General features: G+C 37.0%; 1 protein-coding gene across 4 annotated transcripts in view; it reads left to right on the top strand.

Moving 5' to 3' along the window:
- The window catches only part of TBK1 (TANK binding kinase 1), a 50,178-nt gene extending 28,469 nt beyond the window's left edge, over window positions 1-21,709 (top strand). For 2 of the 4 annotated variants that reach the window (XM_024256567.3, XM_024256568.3), the window contains exons 8-21: window positions 1,474-1,653; window positions 3,896-4,092; window positions 5,048-5,106; window positions 5,514-5,605; window positions 8,083-8,184; window positions 9,637-9,715; window positions 15,090-15,211; window positions 15,306-15,382; window positions 15,976-16,015; window positions 16,562-16,663; window positions 16,776-16,872; window positions 17,253-17,359; window positions 17,573-17,644; window positions 20,925-21,709. In XM_024256567.3, the coding sequence (XP_024112335.1) occupies window positions 1,474-1,653; window positions 3,896-4,092; window positions 5,048-5,106; window positions 5,514-5,605; window positions 8,083-8,184; window positions 9,637-9,715; window positions 15,090-15,211; window positions 15,306-15,382; window positions 15,976-16,015; window positions 16,562-16,663; window positions 16,776-16,872; window positions 17,253-17,359; window positions 17,573-17,644; window positions 20,925-20,976 (1,378 nt within the window). In that variant the 3' untranslated portion in view covers window positions 20,977-21,709. Of the gene's footprint in view, window positions 1-1,473; window positions 1,654-3,895; window positions 4,093-5,047; window positions 5,107-5,513; window positions 5,606-8,082; window positions 8,185-9,636; window positions 9,716-15,089; window positions 15,212-15,305; window positions 15,383-15,975; window positions 16,016-16,561; window positions 16,664-16,775; window positions 16,873-17,252; window positions 17,360-17,572; window positions 17,645-19,325 lie in introns of all 4 variants that reach the window. The other 2 variants (XM_054527355.2, XM_063712181.1) reach the window with 2 other exon arrangements.
- Window positions 21,710-27,082: the final 5,373 nt, after the last annotated feature.

The following is a 27,082-nucleotide window of genomic DNA, read 5'->3' on the forward strand; positions in this document are numbered from 1 at the left end:
TAATCACTGGTCTTGGAATTCTTCCCAGTGTGGGGATCCTGCTCAGGACCTTAGTATCTTTTGTAATGACCTCCATATTGATGGATAACGAATAGTGGATTGGATATGAGTAAATTTCTCAACTGGAGTTGTAAAAAGCAAACAATGAAGAGATTTAGTATTATCTTCATTTAAAAAAATTCAAATTATTCAAAGGGTGAGAAATAATAGTTTTTTGTACTTTTTAGCATTTCAGATGTTCATATGGGTCTTGTTTAATGTCACAGACAGAAATCAAAAAAAGTATATTGTCGTTTAAGAATCCTGTTACCACAAAGAAAGAATTAAGGTAAAAGAAATTAAAAGTAGAAAGTAAATTATTTTGTATTTCACTCTGGAAATAAAGCCAAGACATGCATCGGTATTTAGTATTTGTGATTACTGAATTAGCTTCCATTTTTCCTGAGTGTGGTAGTTATATAATCCTTAATTGGACACAGGTTATGAATTAGTGGCTTAACACCTATTTTAAGTTGTGGGTGCTTTTTGTATGACTTTAAATAAATAAATATATAAAACAAGCTAATAAAATATCACTTATCATTTTATATGTTGGGTTCTGTGAAAATTCATTTAAACCAAGAGTTCCAATGCTGAAATCATTTTCAAAAACCACTATTGTTAACAGTTTTTTGTGTGGTTTAAAAAGTTTCCAAAATGAAATTGTCATGTAACTAGATTACTAAGAGAAATTCATTGTGTTGGAGAGTAGAAATTTAATATTATAATTGTGATTTATGTTAAATTTTGATTTAGGAAATACTTATTTTGGGGATCTCAGGCGAAACTGATAAAATGTAGAGGGCTCAGAAAATGAACACTTGCTGATAAATAATTATATTGCCAAAATTCAGAATCAAAAAAATCTGATGATCTGAACTGCAGCATATTTCTGGAGGGTAACAGGCTTTATCTGTCGAGTCAGTCTTTAGCATACCAAGTTATAAATTCTTTGAGAAAAATTGCTTAGATGCCAGAAAGTATATTATATAATTTTTTTGTTTTAAATAGTAAGAACTCTAAGTACTACAAATCAGCTGTGAAAACAACTACCAGAAATGTAATGGGTCTTGGCACGGTGGCATACACCTATAATCCCAGCTGCTCAGGAAGCTGAGACAAGATACGTGAGCCCCAGAGTTTGAGACTGCAGTGCATAAAGCATCTGTGAATAGCTGCTGCACTTCAGCCTGGGCAACATAACAAGACCCCATTTCTAGACGGAAAAAAGCTATAGTTCCTTATTCATTGATGAGTGATATTAAATGAAGGTTACCTAGCTTTCTGAAAAGTTGACAGATTTTAAATTTTTTAAATTAATCTAATATAGTAATAATGACAGTTCCTTTGATTTGCTGGTAAATATTATGATTTTTTAACCTAGACAGAATATGATATATTCACTCTTCAAGTAACTTTTCAATACTATTTTAGGGGTCTTCAGGTTCTACTTACCCCTGTTCTTGCAAACATCCTTGAAGCAGATCAGGAAAAGTGTTGGGGTTTTGACCAGTTTTTTGCAGAAACTAGTGATATACTTCACCGAATGATAATTCATGTTTTTTCGCTACAACAAATGACAGCTCATAAGATTTATATTCATAGCTATAATACGTAAGTATCTCTATTTTCTTCTTATATCAACATATTCTGTTATATAATATTTTCCTAAGTTAGGAAAAGAAATAGAAAAGATGCCTCAGCTTCACCAAAAGTACCTATTTCCCACATGGAAAATTATATTTAAGTGCTTAGTAAATTCCTTTTCACTTATTTTTGGAGTAAAAGGATTGATATTCTAAAATTTATAATTAAATTAGCTTGTTTCTTAAACTGTAAGTTTTACAAAAGTACTTTCATTGCTGTGCCTTCTTTCAAGTTACATAATGACATAACCACAAATGGCATCTACCAATAAACGAGCCAGGTTTTACTAAGTGTACTATCCTGCCATGTTAAAATATCAAAGCCTAAGTCTTCGTCGTTAGCATGGTTATTTGCCTATGATAACCCTATGCAGATAATATGGTTACTATTAACCATAATAATGGTTAAAGCACCTGGCTCTGGAAAAATAATCAGTGTTTGTTTTATGTAAACAAAAAGACATTACACCCATGTGATTAAAAAAACTACCCATGTGATAAAACTGCATATAAAGTTTTGGTCAATGACGGACCATATATACGACACTGGTTCCGTAAGATTATAATATCATATTTTTACTGTACCTTTTCTATGTTTAGATATGTTCAGATATACAAATACTGTTTCTAATTGTGTTACAGCTGCCTGCAGTATTAAGTACAGTAACATGCTGTACAGGTTTGTAGCCTAGGAGCAGTAGGCTAGCTACCCTATAGCCTAAGTGTGTAGAAGGCTATACCATGTAGTTTTCTGTAAATACTCTATGATGTTCACACAATGATGCATTTTTTAGAACTATTCCCATCATTAAGCAATGCATGACTGTACACATACATATACTTGCATGTAAAACTGGGGAAATTTGAGTAAGTTGAGTGTATTAATGTTAATAGCTGGCTGTGATGCTTTGCTATATGCAGGATGTCACCATTGGGGGAGGCTGGGGGAAGAATATATGGTGTCTCTCTTCATCATGTCTTAGAACTGCATGTGAATATACAGTGATGTCAGAATGTTTTGTAAAAAGCTCACCCAGTGTGATTATAGTTAATAATAACTTAATTGTAGATTTTAAAATAGCTAAAAAAATATAATTTGATTTTCTGTAACACAAAAGATAAATGCTTGACTGGATGGATACCCCATTCTCCATGGTGTGATTATTACGTATTGCATGTCTGTAACAAAACATCTCATGTACCTCATAAATATATACATTTCCTATGTACACACAAAAATTAAAAACAAAAAATTTTTAAAAGGTCACAGTGGAGGCTTGTAAAGCCAAATTACAATATTGCTGTTGAAACATTTCTTTTGATGTCATTGATCTATTCATGGGGAAGCTGTCTTTTCCCCCAAAGCATCATTTTGAAAATACCTAGTTTTATTAATGTATTTAACAAACATATAGTCACATAACAAGTGCTATTCTTGGTTCTTTACGTATTTAAGCCATTTAATCCTCACAACAATTCTGTGAAGTGGTTACTGTTATTATCTCCATTTTACTGTTGAGGAAACAGTGCAGAGGAGTTAAGTCACTTATGGTTTTATAGGAAGTTAGTGGAAGAGCTGAGATTTGAACCCAAGTATCTGATTCAAGTCAGTGCTCTAAACCTCTCTGCTATGATGGTTCTCTATTTGAAAATATTAATAATCTTGGCCAGGCACAGTGGCTCACACCTGTAATCCCAGCACTTTGGGAGGCCGAGGCAGGTGCATCACTTGAGGCCAGGAGTTCGAAACCAGCCTGGCCAGCATGGCATAACCCTGTCTCTACTAAAAATACAAAAATCAGCTGGGTGTGGTGGTGCACACTTGTAATCCCAGCTACTCAGGAGGCTGAGGCACGAGAATCGCTTGAACCCAGGAGGCGGAGGCTGCAGTGAGCCAAGATCGTGCCACTGCACTCCAGCCTGGGCGACAGAGCGAAACTCTGTCTCACACACACACACAGAGGAAAGAAAATATTAAGAATCCTGTGTATTACACAGGTATCCAAACATAAAAATACTTTAGAATTGCTTACTGTATGGACAAGTTATATGGAATGGAGTTAGTATCCACATTAACAAAGCAAGTTTATGTGGACTGGTTATGATATTAGGGATATGAATTAGAAATGGATGTTGTTGCACTCATTAAAAATATTTTGCCTCTCACTTTATCCCCAGTTATAGTGTCCTTTTGAATTTTTCTCACACAGTGCTACTGTATTTCATGAACTGGTATATAAACAAACCAAAATTATTTCTTCAAATCAAGAACTTATCTATGAAGGGCGACGCTTAGTCTTAGAACCTGGAAGACTGGCACAACATTTCCCTAAAACTACTGAGGAAAACCCTATATTTGTAGTAAGCCGGGAACCTCTGAATACCATAGGATTAATATATGAAAAAAGTAAGTTGGGATTTTTCTTGTCGTTCTTACTAGCCATTAGAAAAATACAACCAGCCTGGGCAACATAGTGAGCCCTTGTTTCTACAAAAAATAAAACAAAAATTAGCGGGGCATGGTGGCTTGCACCTGTAGTCCCAGCTACATGGGGGGTTGAGGTGGGAGGATCGCTTGAGCCCAAGAGGCAGAGGTTGCAGTAAGCCGAGATTGCACCACTGCACTCCAGCCTGGGAGACAGTGTGGGACCCTGTCTCAAAAACAAAAAAAGAAATCCACAAAATCTGTCATTGTAGAAATGATTGTCATCTTTATAAAGCTGATGATGACATTAGTGTAGAGCTTTCATAAATATTAAAATTTTATAAATTACTATAGTTGAAAGAGAGTAATTGTAAAATTGAAAAAGCCTTGTAGACATCATTTGACTTCAAATATTTTGTTTCATAAAACAATAAAATTTGTCATACGTTTCACTGTAACTCTCTTTAAAAAGTGTTTTGCTAACACTCAAAATTACCCTTTATATCATAAATTTCAGCAAATATTTTTTGTGTGCAGTATGTATAGAACATTCTGCCAAGCTTTAGAGTCTAAGAAAAATTAGATCTGCATTTTTAGAATCTTTTAAATTACTCATTCTACTGGTAGAAAAAAAAATGGATCACCCAGAATTTTACAGTTCTATTTGAAGGTTGGGATTTGATGTAGATTTAAAGAGAAGCATTGAACTCATTGTGTTGGAGTATATTTAAGGAAAAAATGAAACTCCTTAGAAATATTTGAGGTAATTTGTTAGAGAATGAGCATTATTGTTTGAAGTAGTGTTTTTTTAATCACGAAAACTACATTACAGATTTTGCCACTAATGTTTAATTTAGACATTGTGTTTGCTCTATAAAGGATAAAGTGATTTTTTCAAAAAGTTTTCTTTCTCATTTTATTTTACTTCATATTTCAGTTTCCCTCCCTAAAGTACATCCACGTTATGATTTAGACGGGGATGCTAGCATGGCTAAGGTTAGTATTTAATTGAATGACTATGTAAACATCTGAATTTAATGTATCCTATCAATAGTGGAAGCAATAACATGTATTGTGTCTTCATGTATGCCTATATGACCGGAAATTATTCACTTAAATTGATACCCTTTCCAAGTTATTTTGTGGTCTTTCTTTTTTACTTTTTATCCTTTCTTGAATTCATTATATAAGAAAATTCTCTCCACTGAGATAGTGCATGTTTAGATAATGTTAAGGATAACATATTTGTTATATTTATATCTATTTTTAACTCTTAGAAATTGGTTTATTGTGTTTTTAATTAACCTGATGAAAATGTGTAAGCTTGAATAATTTTGTGTAAAATTTTTTCTTAACCTATACCACAATTAGCACCAAATATTGACATTTTATTTCTTTATTAGGCAATAACAGGGGTTGTGTGTTATGCCTGCAGAATTGCCAGTACCTTACTGCTTTATCAGGAATTAATGCGAAAGGGGATACGATGGCTGATGTAAGTAATAGATTGAAATTTTGAAATTGATTTTCATGTAGACCTTGCCCCATCATTGATATTTTCTCTCTTCAAACTAGTTAGGTTAGGTGCTTGATTTTTATTATAATACATTTGTTTCACATTTAGTTTCTAAAACATTTAGCAGCTCACTTTTCATGAGTCCTACAATGACTTTGTGAGACAGAACAAATAGTATCTGAATTTTAAAACTTACACCACGCTATAGGATGTGACGGCAAATGCATTTCTTTTCCTAGGACCTTGACTAGTTGGTTGTCATTTAACTCTGTTAGAAGTCTTTGGCTTGTTAGAATCCAGTACAGTCTGTACTTTCTAGCATTTAAGTCCTCAAAGTCTTCCTTAATTTCCTACCATTTTCCCAAATGAAGTACACAGTCCTTTTTTATCACGCCATATTTTTTTTTTTCTTTTTGAGACAGGGTCTCGCTGTCACCTAGGCTGGAGTGCAGTGGCACAATCACAGATCACTGCAGCCTGAAACTCCTGGCCTCAAGTGATCCTACCACCTCAGCTTCCCAAGTACCTGGGACTACAGGCATGCCCCACCACACCCAGCCAATTTTTTTTTTTTTTTTTTAATGATGGGGGTCTAGTTATGTTGCCCAGGCTGGTCTCAAACTCTTGGGCTCAGGCAATCAGCCCGCCTCAGCTGGGATTATAAGCATGAGCCACACCCAGCCTTCACAACATTGAGATATAATTCATATACTATATAACTCATGCATTTAAGCATACAGTTTAGTGGTTTTTAGTATGTTCAGAGTTGTGCAGCCATCATCACTAATTTTAGAACATTTTCATCACCCCAGAAAGTATCTCTGCATCCATTAGTATTCACTCTCCATTTCCGCCTAAACAGCCCTGCCCTAGGCAACCACTAATATACTGTTTGCCTGTTCCAGACATTTCATATAAATAAAATTATACAATATGAATATATAATCTAACAAGCAATTTAAAAGCTAATTTTTTAAAACTAGATCGCTTAATATAGTTATTCTAGATCAGAATAACTGATCATCTAGTTTAAGTAGTTTCTTCCTGAAAGTGACTCTAAGAAATGTAAGATGGATGTAATTTTTACCTGTTTTTTACTTTCATGATTTATAGATGTCATCTTTCCATCTGAAAAAAATGGAAAATACATTATCTCTTTTGGAAATTATGCTTATTTCTACACATCATTCAAAGCTTTTGAATTTTGCATACACATCATAATGGCCTTGTGGCCGACAGATGCTAAGAAGTTTGTTTTCTGCACTCATGTCACTATGTATGTGCCCTTGGACTGTAATGCTTTTGACAGTTTATGTATGCCTACCTCATACCCACCCCGTCTTGCAAAAGTGTATATAAAGCATTTCATCACTCTTTTTAGGCTCCTTTTTTTTTTCTGTTAGGATTATATGAAACCCATAGATTTGTGTTTATATTTTTCACTGTGTTCACATATCTAAGTTCCTAAGCCTATGCTTTTCTGTTTCCACTAAGAAGCTTCCTTGTTTTTACTGGTTTCTGGAAAAATCTCTGTGTACTAACAGTTTTTATTTTCTCTCTTATCTACCGTCAATTGCTGATCCATGAAGCTTTTATTCCATTTACTTATTAGTTTATAGTCCAGTAAGTCATGAGAAAATAGTTTTAATGTAAACCACTCTTGGCAAACATTTTCTTTAAAGGATCAGTCTAGTATTTTAGACTTTGTGGGCTGCATATGGTCTCTTCTTTGTTTTTACAATCTTTAAAAGTGTAATGTTAGCTCATGGGCCATACAAAAGCAGGCCTCAAGTCTTAGTTTGTTGGTCCCTGATGTAGGTCAAAAGCCCTTCGATTATATATTTCTTACTGTGTCATCCTTATTCAGATGAGATCACAAGTTGAGCATCCCTAATAAAAAATATTCCAAAAGTCAAATCTTTTTGCTCAAAGTTTATGCTCAAAGGAAATACTCATTGGAACATTTTGGATTCTCAGATTAGGAATGCTTAACCAGTATGTATATATGCAAATATCCCAAAATCCAAAATCTGAAAAACACTTCTGGTCCCAAGCATTTCAGATAAGAGATATTCAACCTGTAATTGATTTAAAGTATAAATCAGACAGTAGTCTACTCTGAGTAGTAAAAATTAATTCTGGTGGTATAAACTGTAATGCTCTACAAACTATTTGTGTAATTGTAGGTTAGTTTTTACTCCTTAATGTAATTTTAATACCTTAGGTTTTTAAACTGTTAACCTAAGTAGTAATGGTTTGTGAAAATATGAGTTCCCTAATACATAAGGATCACAGAAATGCTTCTAATAATAATGTCTCAAAAAGTGTGAATTGACGAATATCAAGAATATTGTTATAAAATGTTTTTGAATGGTAGTACTGCAGTATAATTAGTGGTAGATAAGAAAAAATAACTCCTTAGATAAACTAATGAGAATAATTTTCTTTTTTTTTAGTGAATTAATTAAAGATGATTACAATGAAACTGTTCACAAAAAGACAGAAGTTGTGATCACATTGGATTTCTGTGTCAGAAACATTGAAAAAACTGTGAAAGTGTGAGTAGACTACTTCCTTACTAGTAGGGGTTAAATTATTAAATGTTCCATTTCTGTTTAAATGACTTAGTTATCCTTGGCACAATATGGCATGCTATGCTAGGGTTTCTATTAAAGATCAGCAGCCTGGCACGGTGGCTCATGCCTGTAATCCCAGCACTTTAGGAAGCCAAGGCGGGTGGATCACGAGGTCAAGAGATGGAGACCATTCTAGCCAATGTGGTGAAACTCCATCTCTACTAAAAGTACAAACATTAGCTGGGTGTGGTGGCGCACGCCTGTACTCCCAGCAACTCGGGAGGCTGAGGCAGGAGAATCGCTTGAACCCAGAAGGCAGAGGTTGCAGTGAGCTGAGATCATGCCACTGCACTCCAGCCTGGCGACAGAGCAAGACTCCATCTCAAAAAACAAAATAAAATAAAGATCAGCCTTAGATTAGTGATTACTTTATCATCACAAAGGCAAAAATGCCAGTTTTCTTGGTAAGAAATGAACACCATCTCTTAGTGGCATTTCCTCCCAGCCATTGGGTAGGAAAAGGTAGTGGGAAAAACATCTCATTTCTATCTTGTAAAACAGAAACTGTGAATAAGAAAATATGAAACTTGTAATCAACAAAGGAAATAGAGGTGTTCTAGAACAGCCTTTTAGTAGTATTTTTAGAATTGTAGGAATTACTTTTAGTTTATTCTTACTTGTTAATCTTATTCCTGAGAACATGTTTTGAAACAGAATGATATTTTTAACTGCCCTCTTTCTAGAATATACTATTTGTACTGCAGAGGAAATACAATAAATGAAATCAGTATTCACTATTGACCTTCATTAATTCTGAAATGTATTTTTACTATTATCCTCACATAAGAGTATTTGAAATTAATTTGTCTTTTCTGTTTTATCCATCCCTTAATCTGCAAATTTAAAATAGAAGCAGATAAAATTCCTTCTTCAGGAAGGCATCAGGGTTTTTGTTTTGTTTTGTTTTGTTTTGTTTTTGAGAGAGAGAGTCTCACTCTGTCATCTAGGCTGGAGTGCAGTGGTGCAATCTCTGCTCACTGCAACCTCTGCCTCCCGGATTCAAGCGATTCTCCTGCCTCAGCCTCCCAAGTAACTGGGACTACAGGCGCATGCCACCACGCCCGGCTAATTTTTTTTTTTTTGTATTTTTAGTAGAGATGGGGTTTTACCATGTTAGCCAGGATGGTCTCCATCTCCTGACTTCGCGATCTTCCCACCTTGGCCTCCCAAGGTGCTGGAATTACAGGCATGAGCCACTGCGCCTGGCCGGCATCAGGTTTTTTTTTTTTTAACAATCTGCTGGCTTATAGACTTTGAATCAATTTTTTATTTTTAAATGGTTATGATGAAAGCTCAAATTATTATTTATAAAACATCTTTTTAAAACTATGTATTGATTATACTCATTTAATTTTCTCTTGACTTTTCATACAGATACGAAAAGTTGATGAAGATCAACCTAGAAGCGGCAGAGTTAGGTGAAATTTCAGACATACACACGAAATTATTGAGAGTAAGTGTTTACAAAATTATGAAATTTGTAAGCTCATAACCTATTCCTTTGCTGGCACTATTAGATTTAAACTTTCTTAGGAGCTAGGCATGGTAGTACACACCTATAATCGCAACTACTCAGGAGGCCAAGGCAGGAGGATCACTTGAGCTGAGGCATTAAAGGCTGCAGTGAGTTATGATGGTGCCACTGCACCCTAGCCTGGGCAACTGCACGAAATCTTGTCTGTAAAATAAATAATTTAAATAAATAAACTTTCTTATAGAGATGATATTTCTCACTGCAGAGAAAGAATTTTTCCCATCTTTAGAAACCTCTTTACAATATTAAATACTCTTACTGCCTTGAAATTTTTTGTAACATTCAAATGCCTACTGTAATTTAAACCTCTCTCGCTGTCTCTCTCTCTCTCTCGGTGTTTAAATCCATAATGCTCTTGTGTTCTTGCTGTGGCAGTTAAAGCAAGTTCATAAATGTAATTTCACATGCAGTTGAATGTAAAGTGCTTGAGCTTGTTTAGGAATAGATTTAAATTAGGCTGGGCGTAGTAGCTCATGCCTGTAATTCCAACACTTTGGGAAGCCAAGGCAGGTGGATCACCTGAGGTCAGGAGTTCGAGACCAGCCTGGCCAACATGGTGAAACCCCATGTCATTAGCTGCGTGTGGTGGTGGGCACCTGTAATCCCAGCTACTTGGGAGGCTGAGGCAGGAGAATTGCTTGAACCCAGGAGGCGGAGGTTGTAATGAGCCGAGATCACACCATTGCATTCCATCCTGGGTGACAAAAGCGAAACTCCATCTCAAAAAAAAAGAAGATTTAAATCAGAAAAATATTATCAGATTTTTTTCTAAAATAAAAAAGGAAAGAAAGATTTGAGATCTTCAAGGCAGTAATCATGTCTATAGCTAGAAAAAGAAATTAGGACACAAGTCTCTACTCTGCTGAAAAATACAATAGAATTTCTGGGAGTCTCTGAATCTCTTATTAAAATGTATTATAGAAGTGCACAGGTTTATATATTAGTAATCAGTGAGAGCCGATTACTACTCCCAGACCTGCCCCATTTACCTGCCTACTCATGGCTGGCTACTTAAGCAAGGCCTTTTAATTCTTTGCATCCTTGGTTTCTTTTTCTCTAAAATCAGCAGTTTCTTAGTCTGCCCGTCTTATGGGTTGTTGTATTAATTAAATGAGATAAATAAAAATACTGTAATCTTGGCTGGGTCTGGTGTGGTGGCTCACACCTCTAATCCCAGCACTTTGGGAGGCTGAGTTGGATGGATCACTTGAGTCCAGGAATTCAAGACCAGCCTGGGCAACATGATGAAACCCCATCTCTACAAAAAATACAAAAAAATTAGCCAGGCATGGTGGTGCACGCCTGTGGTCCCAGCTACTTGGGAGGCTGAGACAGGAGGATCACTTGAACCGAGGAGGCGAACGTTACAGTGAGCTGAGATCGTGCCACTTGCACTCCAGCCTGGGTGACAGAGCCGGGACTGTCTCAAATAAATAAATAAATAAATAAATAAATATATTGTAATCTTGCAAGCTTTTAGTATTCGAAGTATTCTTTCATAAAATGGATGTTAAATTAAAAGTGAAAGGAACTTGATACGATATCCTTTTCACTTTCCAGCTTAGGCTCATGTTTAGTTGTTTCTTTTCCTCAGTTTTAGATCTCAAACGGTGGTTTTCAAAATATGAGTAATGAACAACTAACAGGTTATGAAGTTGAGTGCCTTGTAATCAGCAATGTATTTTTCAGTGGAACAGAATAGCAATGTCAGAATGTGTCACATATAATAAGGAAATCATTGTTTATGAAACTTTGGATTCAGGTATATACACACTTTAAATGTTACTGAGTTAAAACAGTGAGTTTCTTACTGTGAGTTGTGGTCAAGAAAGTTTGAAAACCATAGCTATAGAATAAAGTGATTAAAAGTCAGAAAGCACAAAATAGTCTTCCCCAGTATTTGTCTGCATTTAAATATAGGCAGCCATATTGCTGTCAGTGTTTTATATTCTCTCTCTGTTTTCACCTTAGAACATGATTTACCTGCTCATAGGCCTAGTGGACATTTATTTCTAGGGCCAGCATCGTTTGAGCACTTTAAATCAAAATTAATATATTTTCTTTTGGGGATCTCAAAATGTTTCTCATTTTTATGACATTCCTGTGAGATTAAGATTTCTTTTTATTTATTTATTTATTTTTAAACAGAGTTTCCCTCTTGTTGCCCAGGCTGGAGTGCAGTGGCACGATCTCGGCTCACTGCAGCCTCCGCCTCCTGGGTTCAAGCAATTCTCCTGCCTCAGCCTCCCGAGTAGCTGGGATTACAGGCATGTGCCACCACGCCCAGCTAATTTTGTATTTTTAGTAGAGACGTGGTTTCTCCATGTTGGTCAGGCTGGTCTGGAACTCCCAACCTCAGGTGATCCACCCGCCTTGGCCTCCCAAAGTGCTCAGATTACAGGCATGAGCCACCTTGCCCAGCCAAGATTAAAATTTCTTATGAGAAAGCATAGATGACTAAATAGCTTGAGGTAATGGAGTCTTATGACATCAGGACTTCTCACTTCAAGCCAATTACTTTTCCGTAGATTTCATTTTTTCTCTTTTTCTTTCTTTTTGAGATGGAGTCTCACTCTTTCACCAGGTTGGAGTGCAGTGGCGCAATCTCGGCTCACTGCTACCTCCACCTCCTGGGTTCAAGTGATTCTCCTGCCTCAGCCTCCTGAGAGCTGGCACTACAGGGGCCCGCCACCACGTCCAGTTAATTTTTTTTTTTTTTTTTTTTTTTTGGAGACGGAGTTGCTCTGTTACCCAGGCTGGAGTGCAGTGGTGCGGTCTAGGCTCACTGCAAGCTCCGCCTCCTGGGTTGACGCCATTCTCCTGCCTCAGCCTCCCGAGTAGCTGGGACTACAGGCTTCTACCACCAGGCCCGGCTAATGTTTTGCATTTTTAGTAGAGACAGGGTTTCACCGCATTAACCAGGATGGTCTCGATCTCCTGACCTCGTGATCCGCCCGCCTTGGCCTCCCAAAGTGCTGGGATTACAGGCGTGAGCCACTGCGCCCGGCTTCCTAGTGGAGACCTTACAGACATTTTTCCCACCACAAAAGTAAAATTTATAAGTAGAAAAAATACCACATATATTATGCACCCAATAAATGATTCTTAAAAGTTTTGTCCATTGCCTTGCAGCAGTACATCTCTGAGTGGCTCCTGGGCCACGAGTCGCAGTGGTTCACACCTGTAATCCCAGAACTTTGGGAGGCTGAGGTGGGCGGATCACTTGAGGCCAGGAGTTCAAGACCAGCCTGGCCAACATGGTGAAACCCTGTCTCTACTAAAAATACAAAAATTAGCCAGGCGTAGTGGCAGACGCTTGTAATCCCAGCTACTGGGAAGGCTGAGGCAAGAGAATCACTTGAACCTGGGAGATGGAGGTTGCTGTGAGCCGAGATCATGCCACTGTCCTCCAGCCTGGGCGACAGAGACCCTGTCTCAAAAAAATAAAAAATAAGTAAAGAAGAGTGGCTCCTGGGCCAGCAGCTTCAGCCTCACATGGGAACTTATTAGAAATGCACATTTTGGGACCCCACCTCGGATGTGTTGAGTCAGCAACTCGCTGGCAGAACCCAGCAAAGGCCCTTTTTAATAAGCCTTCCAGGTGATTCTCATGCTGCTAAAATTTGGGTAATCACTGTTTCATTTTCCTTTATATGTATTATTAAATGACTGTTACTCTACAAACATATGGTTGTTATTTTTACTTCTTGGATAACATTATAGTGTAGGCATTTCCCAGGTTTTTTTGGTAACACCATTTTCTTAATGATATGATGTTGCAGCCAGTGGATCTATTACAGTCTTACTTATTATTGCTCTACTGTTGGTCCTTTAGTTTGCTTTTCACTCTTCTATGTAATGCTGTAAGAAATGACTTTTTCCATAAACTATTTTCCATATATTGGATGTATAATTTAACACATTCTAAACATTAATGTTAAAAAAGACATAAAGCATAAAAACCAAGATATATATTTGATCATATAAAAATCTAAGCTGGGCACAGTGGCTCACACCTGTAATCCCAGCACTTTGGGAGGCCAGGGTGGGGGTAGACTGGTTGAGCTCAGGGGTTCAAGACTAGCCTGGGAACATGGTGAAACCCCAACTCTACCAAAAAAAAAAGAAAAAAAAGAAAAAATTAGCAAGACGCAATAGCACGCACTTGTAGTCCCATCTACTCAGGAGGCTTAAGGTAAGAGGATGGCTTGAACTCGGGAGACAGAGGTTGCGGGAGCTGAGATTGTACCACTGCACTCCAGCCTGGGCAACAGAGTGAGACTCTGTTTCAAAAATAAAATAAAAATTTAAGATCTGTATATGTTTAAAAAATGTTAGAATGCAAATAAGTTGGGAAGATGTGATAAAGGGTTTTTTATAAAAATAACTCATACAAATTGATAAGGAAAATAGTCAATCTGCAAAAAATAGATGAGCAAAGAACATTTAGAGACAATTTATAAATGAAGAAAATATATCTGGTGAAAACACTCTTGAAAAAATGCTCAAATCCAATAGTAAGAAAAAATTGCATAACAGTAAGATACTATTTTTGTCTTTCAGATTATCAAGGCATAAAAAATTATAATGCCAGTGCTGACAAGAGTGTGGTTTAAAGGGCATCCTTGTTTGTTGCTAGTGGCAGTGTCAGCTACTACTGACAACATTATTTGAAAGGCAATAGTGTGTATCAGGACCTTTAAAATATTTGGACGTATTTATCCTTTCAGTCTAACCTTCATCCTTTCTTCATAAGTTTTACAAATACTGTATGCATTTCTGTGGTAGGTAAGTGATAAACTTACTAAGCTTAAAATGAACAGAATCTTAGATGAGGTTTCTTTTCATTTTCTGTTTTTAAGAGGAGTTGCTTTGGTTTGGCCTCTAAACAAGAAGAGCACAAATCTTGCTGCCTACACAGTTGATATTTGGGACTATTCTAGTGGTTCTATTTAATTTTCACAACAGGGCTATGAAATGGAGAATTAACCACTTTTTACAGATAAGGAAACAAGATTAGAAGTATTTTACATGTGGTTTTAGAAGGGTATTTACTGAATGAAACGTTTTATAAGATGTATTACTGCTGGTCTCATGTTTTATTATCATACTGTACCCCTGGTGGAAATCAACCTAAGAAACTCTTTTGTATTTAAAAATGGAAATAATTACTGTGCCTTTGAATTGAAGTAATCTACAAAAGAAATGTGGTCCAGACTTTAGACTTTGTTGGGACTGTGATGATCATTTCTGGCTTTTGGCAATCTGGATCTGAACCTTTGGTTTTATTTAGCTTTCCAGTTCTCAGGGAACAATAGAAACCAGTCTTCAGGATATTGACAGCAGATTGTCTCCAGGTGGATCGCTGGCAGACGCATGGGCACATCAAGAAGGCACTCATCCGAAAGACAGAAAGTAGGTTATAGCTTTATGCGTAGTTTCTGCTCTTATTAATGTCCTTTTTCACATTGACTCAGTTAATTTATTTGAGTTTTTCTTCCTTAAATAGCGTAGAAAAACTACAAGTCCTGTTAAATTGCATGACAGAGATTTACTATCAGTTCAAAAAAGACAAAGCAGAACGTAGTAAGTAAAATTTGCTATTTGTTAATTTAATAAATCCCTCTTAGTAATTAGTTATAATTCAGTTAAATTAATTTGGTATATCTGTAAGGGTAGCTTCTTAAGCTGTTTTTTTCAGAGATATGATTCTGTCAGGAAAAAGGTTGATTGTGTTAAAAAAAAAAAAAAAAAAACTATCCTTAAAATCAACCTTTTGAATACTTTAAATCAGGGTCATGAACACCAGAACCTCTAAAGGCCAGGCAGGTAACAGAAAGGAATGAGATTGGCCAGTGGGGACTCATCTACAGGGGAGAGCCACTACTCAGATTCACCAAAGGTATTGCCCAGTCTTCCCATTTCTCAAAAAAAGCTAGAAATACAGAATTTGTTAGAAATATCTTGATTTTTAAATGTTAACTGTTAATTGTTTTTTACATTGTTATTTACAGACCAAATAAAAGCATCTGTGGGCTATAAGTAGCCCATGAGCCACAAATCTATGACATCTGCTTCAGACTCTTAGCCTTTTTGAAGCAATAATCTCAAAAGAAAATATATTGTGTATAACGTTATGATTCTATATTAACAACAGTAATATATTTTCCTGTTTCTAGGATTAGCTTATAATGAAGAACAAATCCACAAATTTGATAAGTAAGTATCCAGATTATGTTTAATAGTTAGTTATTTTTGGTGCTATTTTGGTTATCTTTATTAATATGATTCTTCTTAAAGTTGAAATTAATTACAATTAAAAAATACATTTTAATCTTGAGTTTACAGGATTGTTACAATATGTAGACATTTTTGAGGTTCACACATCTGCTCCCTAATTGGGAAGTTACCATGATGGGAGAAGGAGGGGGGAGAAGGATTACTATTTCAGTCAGTCAACTTCTGCCTCATATGCTCTGATTACAGAAGGACAGATAATAGAGCACATAGGCGAGGGCAGACTTAACCACCGTCTTAATTTTAACCTCATTCAATAGGCATTTTTTTTACATCCATTTCGAACCTTCTCTTTATCTTCTTGCTGCTATGATGTCTATCTTAGAAATGTTTACTTTCTCCTGTAAATATTCTAAAGCCACAACAATCATTATAGGAAAGATACATTTCATATATTTGAAAATTTCTAAATATTGAAAGTAGAAACAGTGACATTGGTTTAAGCCTCTGATTATTTCTAAATTACAGGCAAAAACTGTATTACCATGCAACAAAAGCTATGACACACTTTACAGATGAATGTGTTAAAAAGTATGAGGCATTTTTGAATAAGTCAGAAGAATGGATAAGGTGAGTAAACTTCTTTTGGAGTGATTAGTGGTTGACTGCACAATATAAATGTACATTTGAAGTAAGAATGCTTCACTAGATTGCATATCAATTGATTCTTTTTGGTTTTCAGAAAGATGCTTCATCTTAGGAAACAGTTATTATCTCTGACTAATCAGTGTTTTGATATTGAAGAAGAAGTATCAAAATATCAAGAATATACTAATGAGGTAGGTACAGCTATCAAGGAAAAATTAAAATTCTTCTCAGTTTGTAACTGGTAGTGATTGACAAGGGAGAAATGGGATAGAATGTGCCTACATTCAGTTCCACCCACCAATTTTTAATATGTATTTTGAGCCAAGTTTTAAGAATGTAGATGTTTTACAAGTAAAAACAGCTGATAAACCATCCTTTTATCAACTAAAAGAAAAGTTTCTTTCTTAAAAGGGTGTTGATTTAAGTATTGTATCATTGATAGTTTTGAAATCAAAATTTAAAGTTTTTTTAAAGGACTTATTAAAAGCTGTAACACTTGATGTCAGATCTGTAGTAAGTACTTCTGTGATTAATGTGGGGTTTTTTTCTTTTTTTTTTTTTGATGTTTCAGTTACAAGAAACTCTGCCTCAGAAAATGTTTACAGCTTCCAGTGGAATCAAACATACCATGACCCCAATTTATCCAAGTTCTAACACATTAGTAGAAATGACTCTTGGGTAAGAAACTCATCATTTGGAAACTGTAGTGTTTCCATTTGCTTTCATTGCAGTTTGTGCTTTTGCTTTTACATTTTGAAATTTTTTATGTTTGTTGTAATACAATATTTAATAAGGTTATTTATTGACCAGTTAAAAGAAAATAAAACATAAACATCATTCTAAAACATTTGCATACTGTTTTTGAGCAAAGGTGCTTGTTTATTTTAATAGTATGAAGAAATTAAAGGAAGAGATGGAAGGGGTGGTTAAAGAACTTGCTGAAAATAACCACATTTTAGAAAGGTGAGTAATGCAAAAATAATTACTGTGATTTTCTGTGCAATTAAGTTCATTCACATCTGTACTTATATCTTCCTGTATCAATAGATTGAGCAGTGGTAAAATAGATTGAGCAGTCATAAAGTCAGAACTCATGTTTTTCTCTCTATGATTGTGTATTTGTGATGCCTTTTAATGGTTGATTAGTTCCATTTTATAGAAGCACTGGTTAATCGAATTACTTATTTGAATCAGTTTGTAAAGATCAAACTCTATTTACATTATTTTTATAACTTAATTCATTGGAATCATAATTTTCAATTTGGTGAATCAGAGTTGCTTTTTAAAATACCAGCACTTTGGTGCTGAGTAGCTTACAGGGTCCTCTGCACACCTCCTTGCAGGTGAAAGCCATAGGTAAATGCAGTACTTTGAGGAGTTAGGTGTCTGCTTATTATCTGCAAAATCCTAATAGATAAGGCCAAAAGAGATTTGAAAGCCTGCAGAGGCAATAAAGCAATTTTTGGATGGCTGTTTTCCTTATCCTGATTCCTCAGAGAAATTAAGTCATATTTGGCTCTGTAATAGAACCTTTTCTTTTTCAAGCCCTTAGGTTCTTCTCTGTAGGTTCTCAAACCCTTGTAATGCTAATAAAAATATTTCACATTTGGCTGGGCACAGTGGCTCACACCTGTAGTCCTAGCACTTTGGGAAGCCAAGGCAGGCAGATTGCCTGAGCTCAGGAGTTCAAGACCAGCCTAGGCAACATGGCAAAACCCTGTCTTTTCCAAAAATACAAAAATTAGCTGGGCATGGTGGTACACACCTGTAATCCCAGCTACTGGGGAGGCTGAGGCACGAGAATCACCTGAATCTGGGAGGTGGAGGTTGCAGTCAGCCGAGATCACACCACTGCACTCCAGCCTGGGTGACAGAGTGAGACTCTGCCTCAAAAAAAAAAAAAAAAAAAAGGATATGGAATTTTTGAGTCAGAGAGTATGTCAGTTTCAATTTTGTTGGGTTTTGCTAATTTTATTCTTTTTTTTTTCCGCCCCCCCCGAGATGGAGTTTCACTGTTGCCCAGGCTGGAGTCCAATGGCGTGATCTCAGCTCACTGTAACCTCTGCCTCCCGGGTTCAAGTGATTCTCCTGCCTCAGCCTCCTGAGTAGCTGGGATTACAGGCACCCACCACCACACCCAGCTAGTTTTTTGTATTTTTGGTAGAGATGGAGTTTCACCACGTTGGCCATGCTGGTCTTGAACTCCTGACCTCAGGTGATCCACCTGCCTCAGCCTCCCAAAGTGCTGGGATTACAGGCATGAGCCACCACACCCAGCCAATTTTGTCTTTAAAAGGATGCATGTTACAGTCCTAAACAGATAAAACCTATGCATTTGGCAACATTGAATGTATAACATCTTTTAAACATTTGCCAATTTGTTTAGTAAAAACCGAGATCTTATCTTAATTTATATTTCTGTGGTTTATAGTGATGTCAAACATCGTTTAATGTGTTTGTTCAATTTTCATTTTTGGGGGGAGTTACTCATTAACTTTAAAAAATATTTTTCTTGTTTATAGTAATTATCTAACTTTTATAGTATCCAGTTTACAGTTTCTTCAGAACTTTAGCTAAATCCTTTTAGGCTTAAAGATCACCAAGTAGAAGAGACTATAAAAATGTGCTTTTTTTTTTTTTTGAGATGGAGTCTCGCTGTATCGCCAGGCGGGAGTGCAGTGGCACGATCTTGGCTCACTGCAACCTCCACCTCCCAAGTTCAAGCGTTTCTCCTGCGTCAGCCTCCCGAGTAGCTGGGACTACAGGCACACGCCACCATGCCCAGCTAATTTTTGTATTTTTAGTAGAGACAAGGTTTCACCATGTTGGCCAGGATGTTCTCAACCTCTTGACCTCGTGATCCATCTGCCTCGGCCTCCCTAAGTGCTGGGACTACAGGTGTGAGCCACTGCGCCCAGCCAAAGATATGCTTTTAACTTTTATATTTAACTGCTTATGCCTTGTGGAATAAAATCCCAACTTCCTAAACCACATTTAGTAAGTCAGTTCCTCCTGTGTTTTATTTGCAGGTTTCTTGACAATATATAGGTGATATAAGGTGGCATAATCTTAACGTAAATGTTAAGTGACAAAACTAGTAATGGAAGCCAGATTTTGTTCAGAGTATTATACTACTCTGTCTCCATGTGGATAACCCACTATCACTTCAAATTTTTTTTTGAATCTAAAATCATCTGTCCCAACTCAGTTAGCCCTCTACTCTCCTTATCCTGTTCGAAGGTACCACCTTTCTCCTACTCCCTTAAACATAAATTATTTTAGACACTTAATCTTCTTTATACCCTCTCAACAAGTTTGGCTCCCATATTTCCCCTCGTCACCCTCATTCAGATTTCCTTTCCCTTTCATATGTGATATATGGTAATAACCTATTTTTTTCTTAACCCCAAGCTCTTCCCATCTGTTATGGGTATTACAGCCAAAATCATCTTTCAGAATACTGATGTAATCGTATGACTTCTTTGGCTCAAAAGTTACTAAACTCCTGTTACCTAAAGAGTCAAGTCTAAATTTATACTTTGATTCAAAGAGTATAATAGTCTGGTTCCAGCCTGTTCACCCAACTTTACTTCCCACTGCTCCCCAAAATAACATTGTGTTCTAGCAAGGTCTCATTTCTCAACTTCCCTTGGGTATGTCACACTCCCAACTCGGTATCTTTTTTTTTTTGAGACAAAGTCTCACTCTGTTACCCAGGCTAGAGTGCGGTGGCATGATCTCGGCTCACTGCAACCTCTGCCTCCCGGGTTCAAGCAATTCTCCTGCCTCAGCCTCCTGAGTAGCTGGGACTATAGGCACACGCCACCACACCCAGCTAATTTTTGTATTTTTAGTTGAGAAGGAGTTTTGCCATATTGGCCAGGCTGGTCTCAAACTCATGACCTCAAGTGATCTGCCTGCCTCGGCCTCCCAAAGTGCTGGGATTACAGGCATGAGCCACTGTGCCCTGCCCCAACTCTATCTTAGTTTATAAATCCCACCCCACCAGAAAGAAATTATCCAGTTCTTACTGACAGTTTCTTAATTACATCATTACATCGGTTTTTCATGTATTTATGATAATACCATGCTGTTCCAGTAAGAAATAGAACAAGTCATAGTTACTTAAACTCTTTAAAAATAAATAGCTATTTATTCCTCTGAAAAGTATTTTAAGGTTGGGGGCCTTTATACATAAATGCAACTTTTGAGATTACCTTTTTTCTTTGTGTGTGTGTTTTAGGTTTGGCTCTTTAACCATGGATGGTGGCCTTCGCAACGTTGACTGTCTTTAGCTTTCTAATAGAAGTTTAAGAAAAGTTTCCATTTGCACAAGAAAATAACGCTTGGGCATTAAATGAATGCCTTTATAGATAGTCACTTGTTTCTACAATTCAGTATTTGATGTGGTCGTGTAAATATGTACAATATTGTAAATACATAAAAAATATATAAATTTTTGGCTGCTGTGAAGATGTAATTTTATCTTTTAACATTTATAATTATATGAGGAAATTTGACCTCAGTGAGCACGAGAAGAAAGCCATGACCGACCAATATGTTGACATACTGATCCTCTACTCTGAGTGGGGCTAAATAAGTTATTTTCTCTGATTGCCTACTGGAAATATTTTTAAGTGGAACCAAAATAGGCATCCTTACAAATCAGGAAGACTGAGCTGACACGTTTGTAAATGGTAGAACGGTGGCTACTGTAAGTGAGGAGCAGAACCGCACCACTGTTATACTGGGATAACAATTTTTTTGAGAAGGATAAAGTGGCATTATTTTATTTTACAAGGTGCCCAGATCCCAGTTATCCTTGTATCCATGTAATTTCAGATGAATTATTAAGCAAACATTTTAAAGTGAATTCATTATTAAAAACTATTCATTTTTTTCCTTTGGCCATAAATGTGTAATTGTCATTAAAATTCTAAGGTCATTTCAACTGTTTTAAGCTGTATATTTCTTTAATTCTGCTTACTATTTCATGGAAAAAAATAAATTTCTCAATTTTAATGTAAAGAGTTCATGTGTTTCTTTGTATCCAGTTTGTGAAACAAAAGTTATCTTTTGAAAGTAACATATAGATGATAATCATAAACTACTCTCAGAATATTGGATCTAGGGACAATTTTGTCTCTTCTAAACCCACTAATTCTAAATTTAGTATAGAAGTTCTTTCATATACTTAGGCTATACAAATTGAAAAGGAACATTTCTTTTTTTTTTTTTTTTTTTTTTTTGAGACAAGAGACTCGCTCTGTTGCTCAGGCTGGAGTACAGTGGTGTGATCTCTGCTCACTGCAACCTCGGCCTCCAAGGTTCAAGCAATTCTCCTGCCTCAGCCTCCCAAGTAGCTGGGATTACAGGCGTGCACCACCATGCCTGGCTAATTTTTGTATTTTTAGTAGTGATGAGGTTTCACCATGTTGGTCAGGCTGGTCTCAAATTCCTGGCCTCAAGTGATCCGCCCGCCTCAGCTTCCCAAAATGCTGGGATTAGAGGGGTGAGTCACCACGCCCAGCCGAAAAGGAACATTTTCTCTGAAAAATCTACCCAGAGTTCTAGACTAAGGGATTCTGCTCAGCAAGAAATTATTTCATCCAACAGGACTTTTCTTTCTTTTGGTTTTGGTTTCTGGCTTTTCAGACTGGTGAAGTGTGATTACATAAAACCTGCGTATCATAAAAATAACATATTCTAAAGAGAAATAAATTTGTCTACCAAGAACATCAGTAACTTCATCAGTTTTAAGAAATGAGAAGATTAGGATCTGAAGTGAGATTATGATGCATTATTGTAGTGGAGAATTTTAAGCGTCATATGTACACATAACAAATGCAAGGGTGAATGCCTTTATTTAAATAATACAGTTATCCACTGTCAGTTACCTGTCTGAGAGTGTGTGGGGTAAGGAAGTATTTAATCCCTCTTTATTTTAATTTTCCATTCGACCGTCTAATATGGTTATCTTGTATAGTTTAAAAGCTTATATCACTGAATATTAGGTAAAATTTTACTCAGATTATGTGATTATTTGATATATTTGCCAATTTAGTTTTTATTTCAGCACCTCTAGCAAACAACACCAATAAATAGAACCTTTATGTGGAGATTGTATTTTTATTAATAGTATTGATAGGAATATATCTATTCCACAGTAGTATTTTTTAAGATTTACTCTTTTATTTCCCCCTTACAGTGACATGGAAGAGAAGCATTCTTGCTTTCAGTGTTTTACCCTCAAAAAATGGATCCTCATTCAAAACATTTATTTTTCAAAACATTTTAAATAAATAAATGCATGATACCAGTCTGCTAATGTTCAGTGACTATTTAAATGAAATTAGCTTTAAAATAAGTTGTATCTTCACTTTAGTAGCTTTTTAAAAATATAATGTTTCGAAAAGATAGCAATTAATGGTATAAAAATAGTATATATAACAAATAGAAGATGGGTGTGATGGCTCATGTCTGTAATCTCAGCGCTTTGGGATGCTAAGGCAGGGATATCACTTGAGATCGGGAATTCTAGACCAGCCTGGGCAACATAGCAAGAGCCCTGTCTCTACAAAAAAAAAAAAAAAAAAAAAAAAAAATTTTTTTTTTAATTGGCCTGGCATGGTGGCATGTGCCACAGTCCCAGCTACTCAGAGGCTGAGCTGCGAAGACTGCTTCAGTCCAGGAGTTAAAGGTTACAGTGAGCTATGATTGCCAACCTGGGTGGCAGAGAGAGACCCTGTCTCAAAAAATTAAAAAATAGAAGAGTTAGTAGATGTAACTGTTAGCATAAAACAAGTTATAGTACTGACAGCAGAAAAAATAAAACAAATATGTGAATATAAAGTATATCAAAAGAGAGCTTTGGCCGGGCACGGTGGCTCACGCCTGTAATCCCAGCACTTTGGGAGGCCAAGGTGGGTGGATCGCCTGAGGTCAGGAGTTCGAGACCAGCCTGGCCAACATGGTGAAACCCTGTCTCTACTAAAAATACAAAAGTTAGCTGGGCATGGTGGCAGGCGCCTGTAATCCCAGCTACTCGAGAGGCTGAGGCAAGAGAAATGCTTGGACCCGGGAGGCGGAGGTTGCAGTGAGCCAAGATTGCGCCACTGCACTCCAGCCTGGGCAACAAGAGTGAGATTTTGTCTCAAAAAAAAAAAAAAAAAAAGGGATAGCTTCAAGTAAATAAACAGGAATGTAAGGTTAGGAAAGAAATGGGAAAAATAATCCCATTAAGTCTCCTAAAATTCAAGCTGCCGGCGGGGCATGGTGGCTCATACCTGTAATCCTAGCACTTTGGGAGGCTGAGGCGGGCCGATCACCTGAGATCAGGAGTTCGAGACCAGCCTGGCCAACATGGTGAAACCCCGTCTCTACTAAAAATAAAAAATTAGGCCGAGCACAGTGGCTCACACCTGTAATCCCAACACTTTGGGAGGCTGAGGCGGGTGGATCACGAGGTCAACAGATCAAGACCATCCTGACCAACATGGTGAAACCCCTTCTCTACTAAAAATACAAAAATTAGCCGGGCATGGTGGTGTGCACCTGTGGTCCCAGCTACTTGGGAGGCTGAGGCAGGAGAATTGCTTGAACCTGGGAGGCAGAGTTGCAGTGAGCTGAGATTGTGCCAACCGCACTCCAGCCTGGCAACACAGCAAGACTCCATCTCAAAAAAATAATAATAAAAATAAATAAATAATTAGCTGGGTGTAGTGGCATGCACCTGTAGTCCCAGCTACTTGGGAGGCTGAGGCAGGAGAATCACTTGAACCCGGGAGGCGGAGGTTGCAGTGAGCTGAGATTGCGCCTGGGCAACAGAGTGAGACTCCATCTCAAAAAAAAAAAAAAAAAAAAAATCCAGCTGCCGTTATTTTGGAGGTTACCAAATTATTGGCTTATAGACCTGATTATACCATGTCAAAAGAAATGCTTCTTACATATTAAAAAAATCAACATTTCTTTACAAATGTAGTGTCTTTATCCATAAATTATCCAGAAAAAAATTACAATAATCCTGAACTTTTTATGATTGTTTTGGTTTAGATTGTTTTTCTTTGGTTTTTGTTTTTTGCAATAGTGTTTACCTTTTGTGGTGATCTGTGTTAAAAGTAAGAGATATATTGTTTAGAATTAAGAAAGGGACTATCAGTAGGAATAAGGACTCTCAACTGAAATGTCAACAATTTATTCCCCTTTCAGAATTACAGCCACCACCAGGGCTAGTCTTTTTTTTTTTTTTTTTTTTTTTTTTTTTTTTTTTTGAGATGGAGTTTCACTCTTGTTGCCCAGGCTGGAGTGCAATGGCACAGTCTCAGCTCACTGCAGCCTCCACCTCCCGGGTTCAAGTGATTCTCCTGCCTCAGCCTCCCAAGTAACTGAAATTACAGGTGCCCACCAGCATGCCTGGCTAATTTTTGTATTTTTATTAGAGATGGGCTTTCACCATGTTGGTCAGGCTGGTCTCAAACTCCTGACCTCAGGTTATCCGCCTGCCTCAGCCTCCTAAAGTGCTGGGATTACAGGCATGAGCCACCGCACCTGGCCAAGAGCTAGTCTTTTGTTTCTAATTTCACCTCACTCAGATGTGTTTTATATGTTGTGCTTTGTCTTTGAAGAAGTGCTGCAGAAAATTTACAATTACTCAAAACAAATTTTTGAAACTGAGAAGTGCTGGGGCAGACACACACAGTTGAAGGGAAAAACATTGAAAGAAATCTTTACTGTTTTAGCTGGATTCTCCACCCCACATCCCACTTTTAAGAAGACCTGAAAAACTCTTACACTGTTGTTTTAGTTAGACTTGCTCCCCACTTGTCATTTATAAGAAGAATCAAAGTCCAAATTCCTAAGAAATACTGGAAATGGAATAGGAAACAAAAACATCTGATCTGGAAATAAAAACTGGCAATATAATAATATCTGTTGTTTCTCTTTAGAGAGTAAATCAGCTCCAAAAATTTGCTGTGGCATATAAAAAGCAAGCCCAAATATTACATCAGGCTGTTTAAGCGACTTAGCTCCTAAATGAACATATGAATAAGTTTATTTCTTTTGACATAAACAGAATGCACAAGGATCAACTGTTAGACATAGTCTTAGGAGTGATGATGGGAACCTCAGTACGAGCTGCATGATAGACAACTAGGCATTGATGTCTGCTGAAATGCTGAAATGGATTCAGTAATGTTAGAAGTTCTAGAGAATTGTTCAATAAATGGTTAAAGATCAAAATAGGACCCTGGGGGAAAATGTTCTTTTGCATCTTTTTTTTTTTTTTTTTTTTTTAAGAGTCTCGCTCTGTCACCCAGGCTGGAGTGCAGTAGTGCTATCATAGCTCACTGCAGCTTCCATCTTCTGGATTCTAGCAGTCCTCCCACCTCAGCCTCCTGAGTAGCTGAAGCTATAGGTACGTGCCATCATGGCCAGCTTTTTTTTTTTCTTTTTCTAGAGACAGCATCTCACTTTGTTGCCTAGGCTGGTCTTGAACTCCTGAGCTCAAGCAATCCTCCCACCTCAGCCTCCCAAAGTGCTGGGATTACAGGTGTGAGCCCCTGTGCCTGGCCCTTTTACACATTTTTTGACTCATAAGAACTAATTTTTTTTTTCTGGAATAAATTCCTGCTAAAGTTTCGAATAGGTTTCATTTTTCCAGTAAAAATGCACAAAACAAATGGGATCAAGGCTATGGCTTTAGGAGATTGCTTGTGCATCACCACTAAGTCCTGCAAATTACCACTGACAATTCTGTTGGAAGCTGAGTTAGTGGATCCTGTTTTTTTTCACTCCTCTATGAAAAAATTGTGTTTTTATGAACAAGGTCAGGAGGTCCATGCTTGAAAATTACCAAGTGTTGCATTAGGTTAGAGCTTCTCTTAAGAAAGCTTAAAACTCTTTCTTTAGAAAGAACATCTATTAATACAGTTTCTAGTTATGAGGGCCAAGGTCTAAAGGACAAGCCAAAAGAATGACAGAGGAAGGGGATTTAGGGCTAACAGGTGGTCCCCAGACATATTGGCTGAAAGGCAGTTCACAGCTAAAGTGTCATATGTGGGTGTCACTGTGCTCCTCATCCATGCTCTCTGTATCGAGTCATTCTGGAACACTCCTGGTTCTCGCTATGGCCATAAGAAGTGACTTTCACGAGACCTTCAGAAGAATAGCCCGGCTCTTTAACTGGTTCCCCAAATCACGGACCTGCTCAAAGAATCGGAAATCCAAGCTGCTCTGGAGCCAAGGTGGGGGTGAGTTACCTCAGGCTAATGCCTTATTTCAAATCCGTTGTTTTCTGTTACATTTTAAAATGGAGCCTCCCTCGAGTGGACAGGGAGGAGTGGGAAAGAAAAGTCTGGAAGCCTTTAAAAGGTATTCCACTTGGTCATCTGGAGGGAAAAT

The sequence above is a fragment of the Pongo abelii genome, chromosome 10 (assembly GCF_028885655.2).
Source record: "Pongo abelii isolate AG06213 chromosome 10, NHGRI_mPonAbe1-v2.0_pri, whole genome shotgun sequence".
NCBI lineage: Eukaryota > Metazoa > Chordata > Mammalia > Primates > Hominidae > Pongo > Pongo abelii.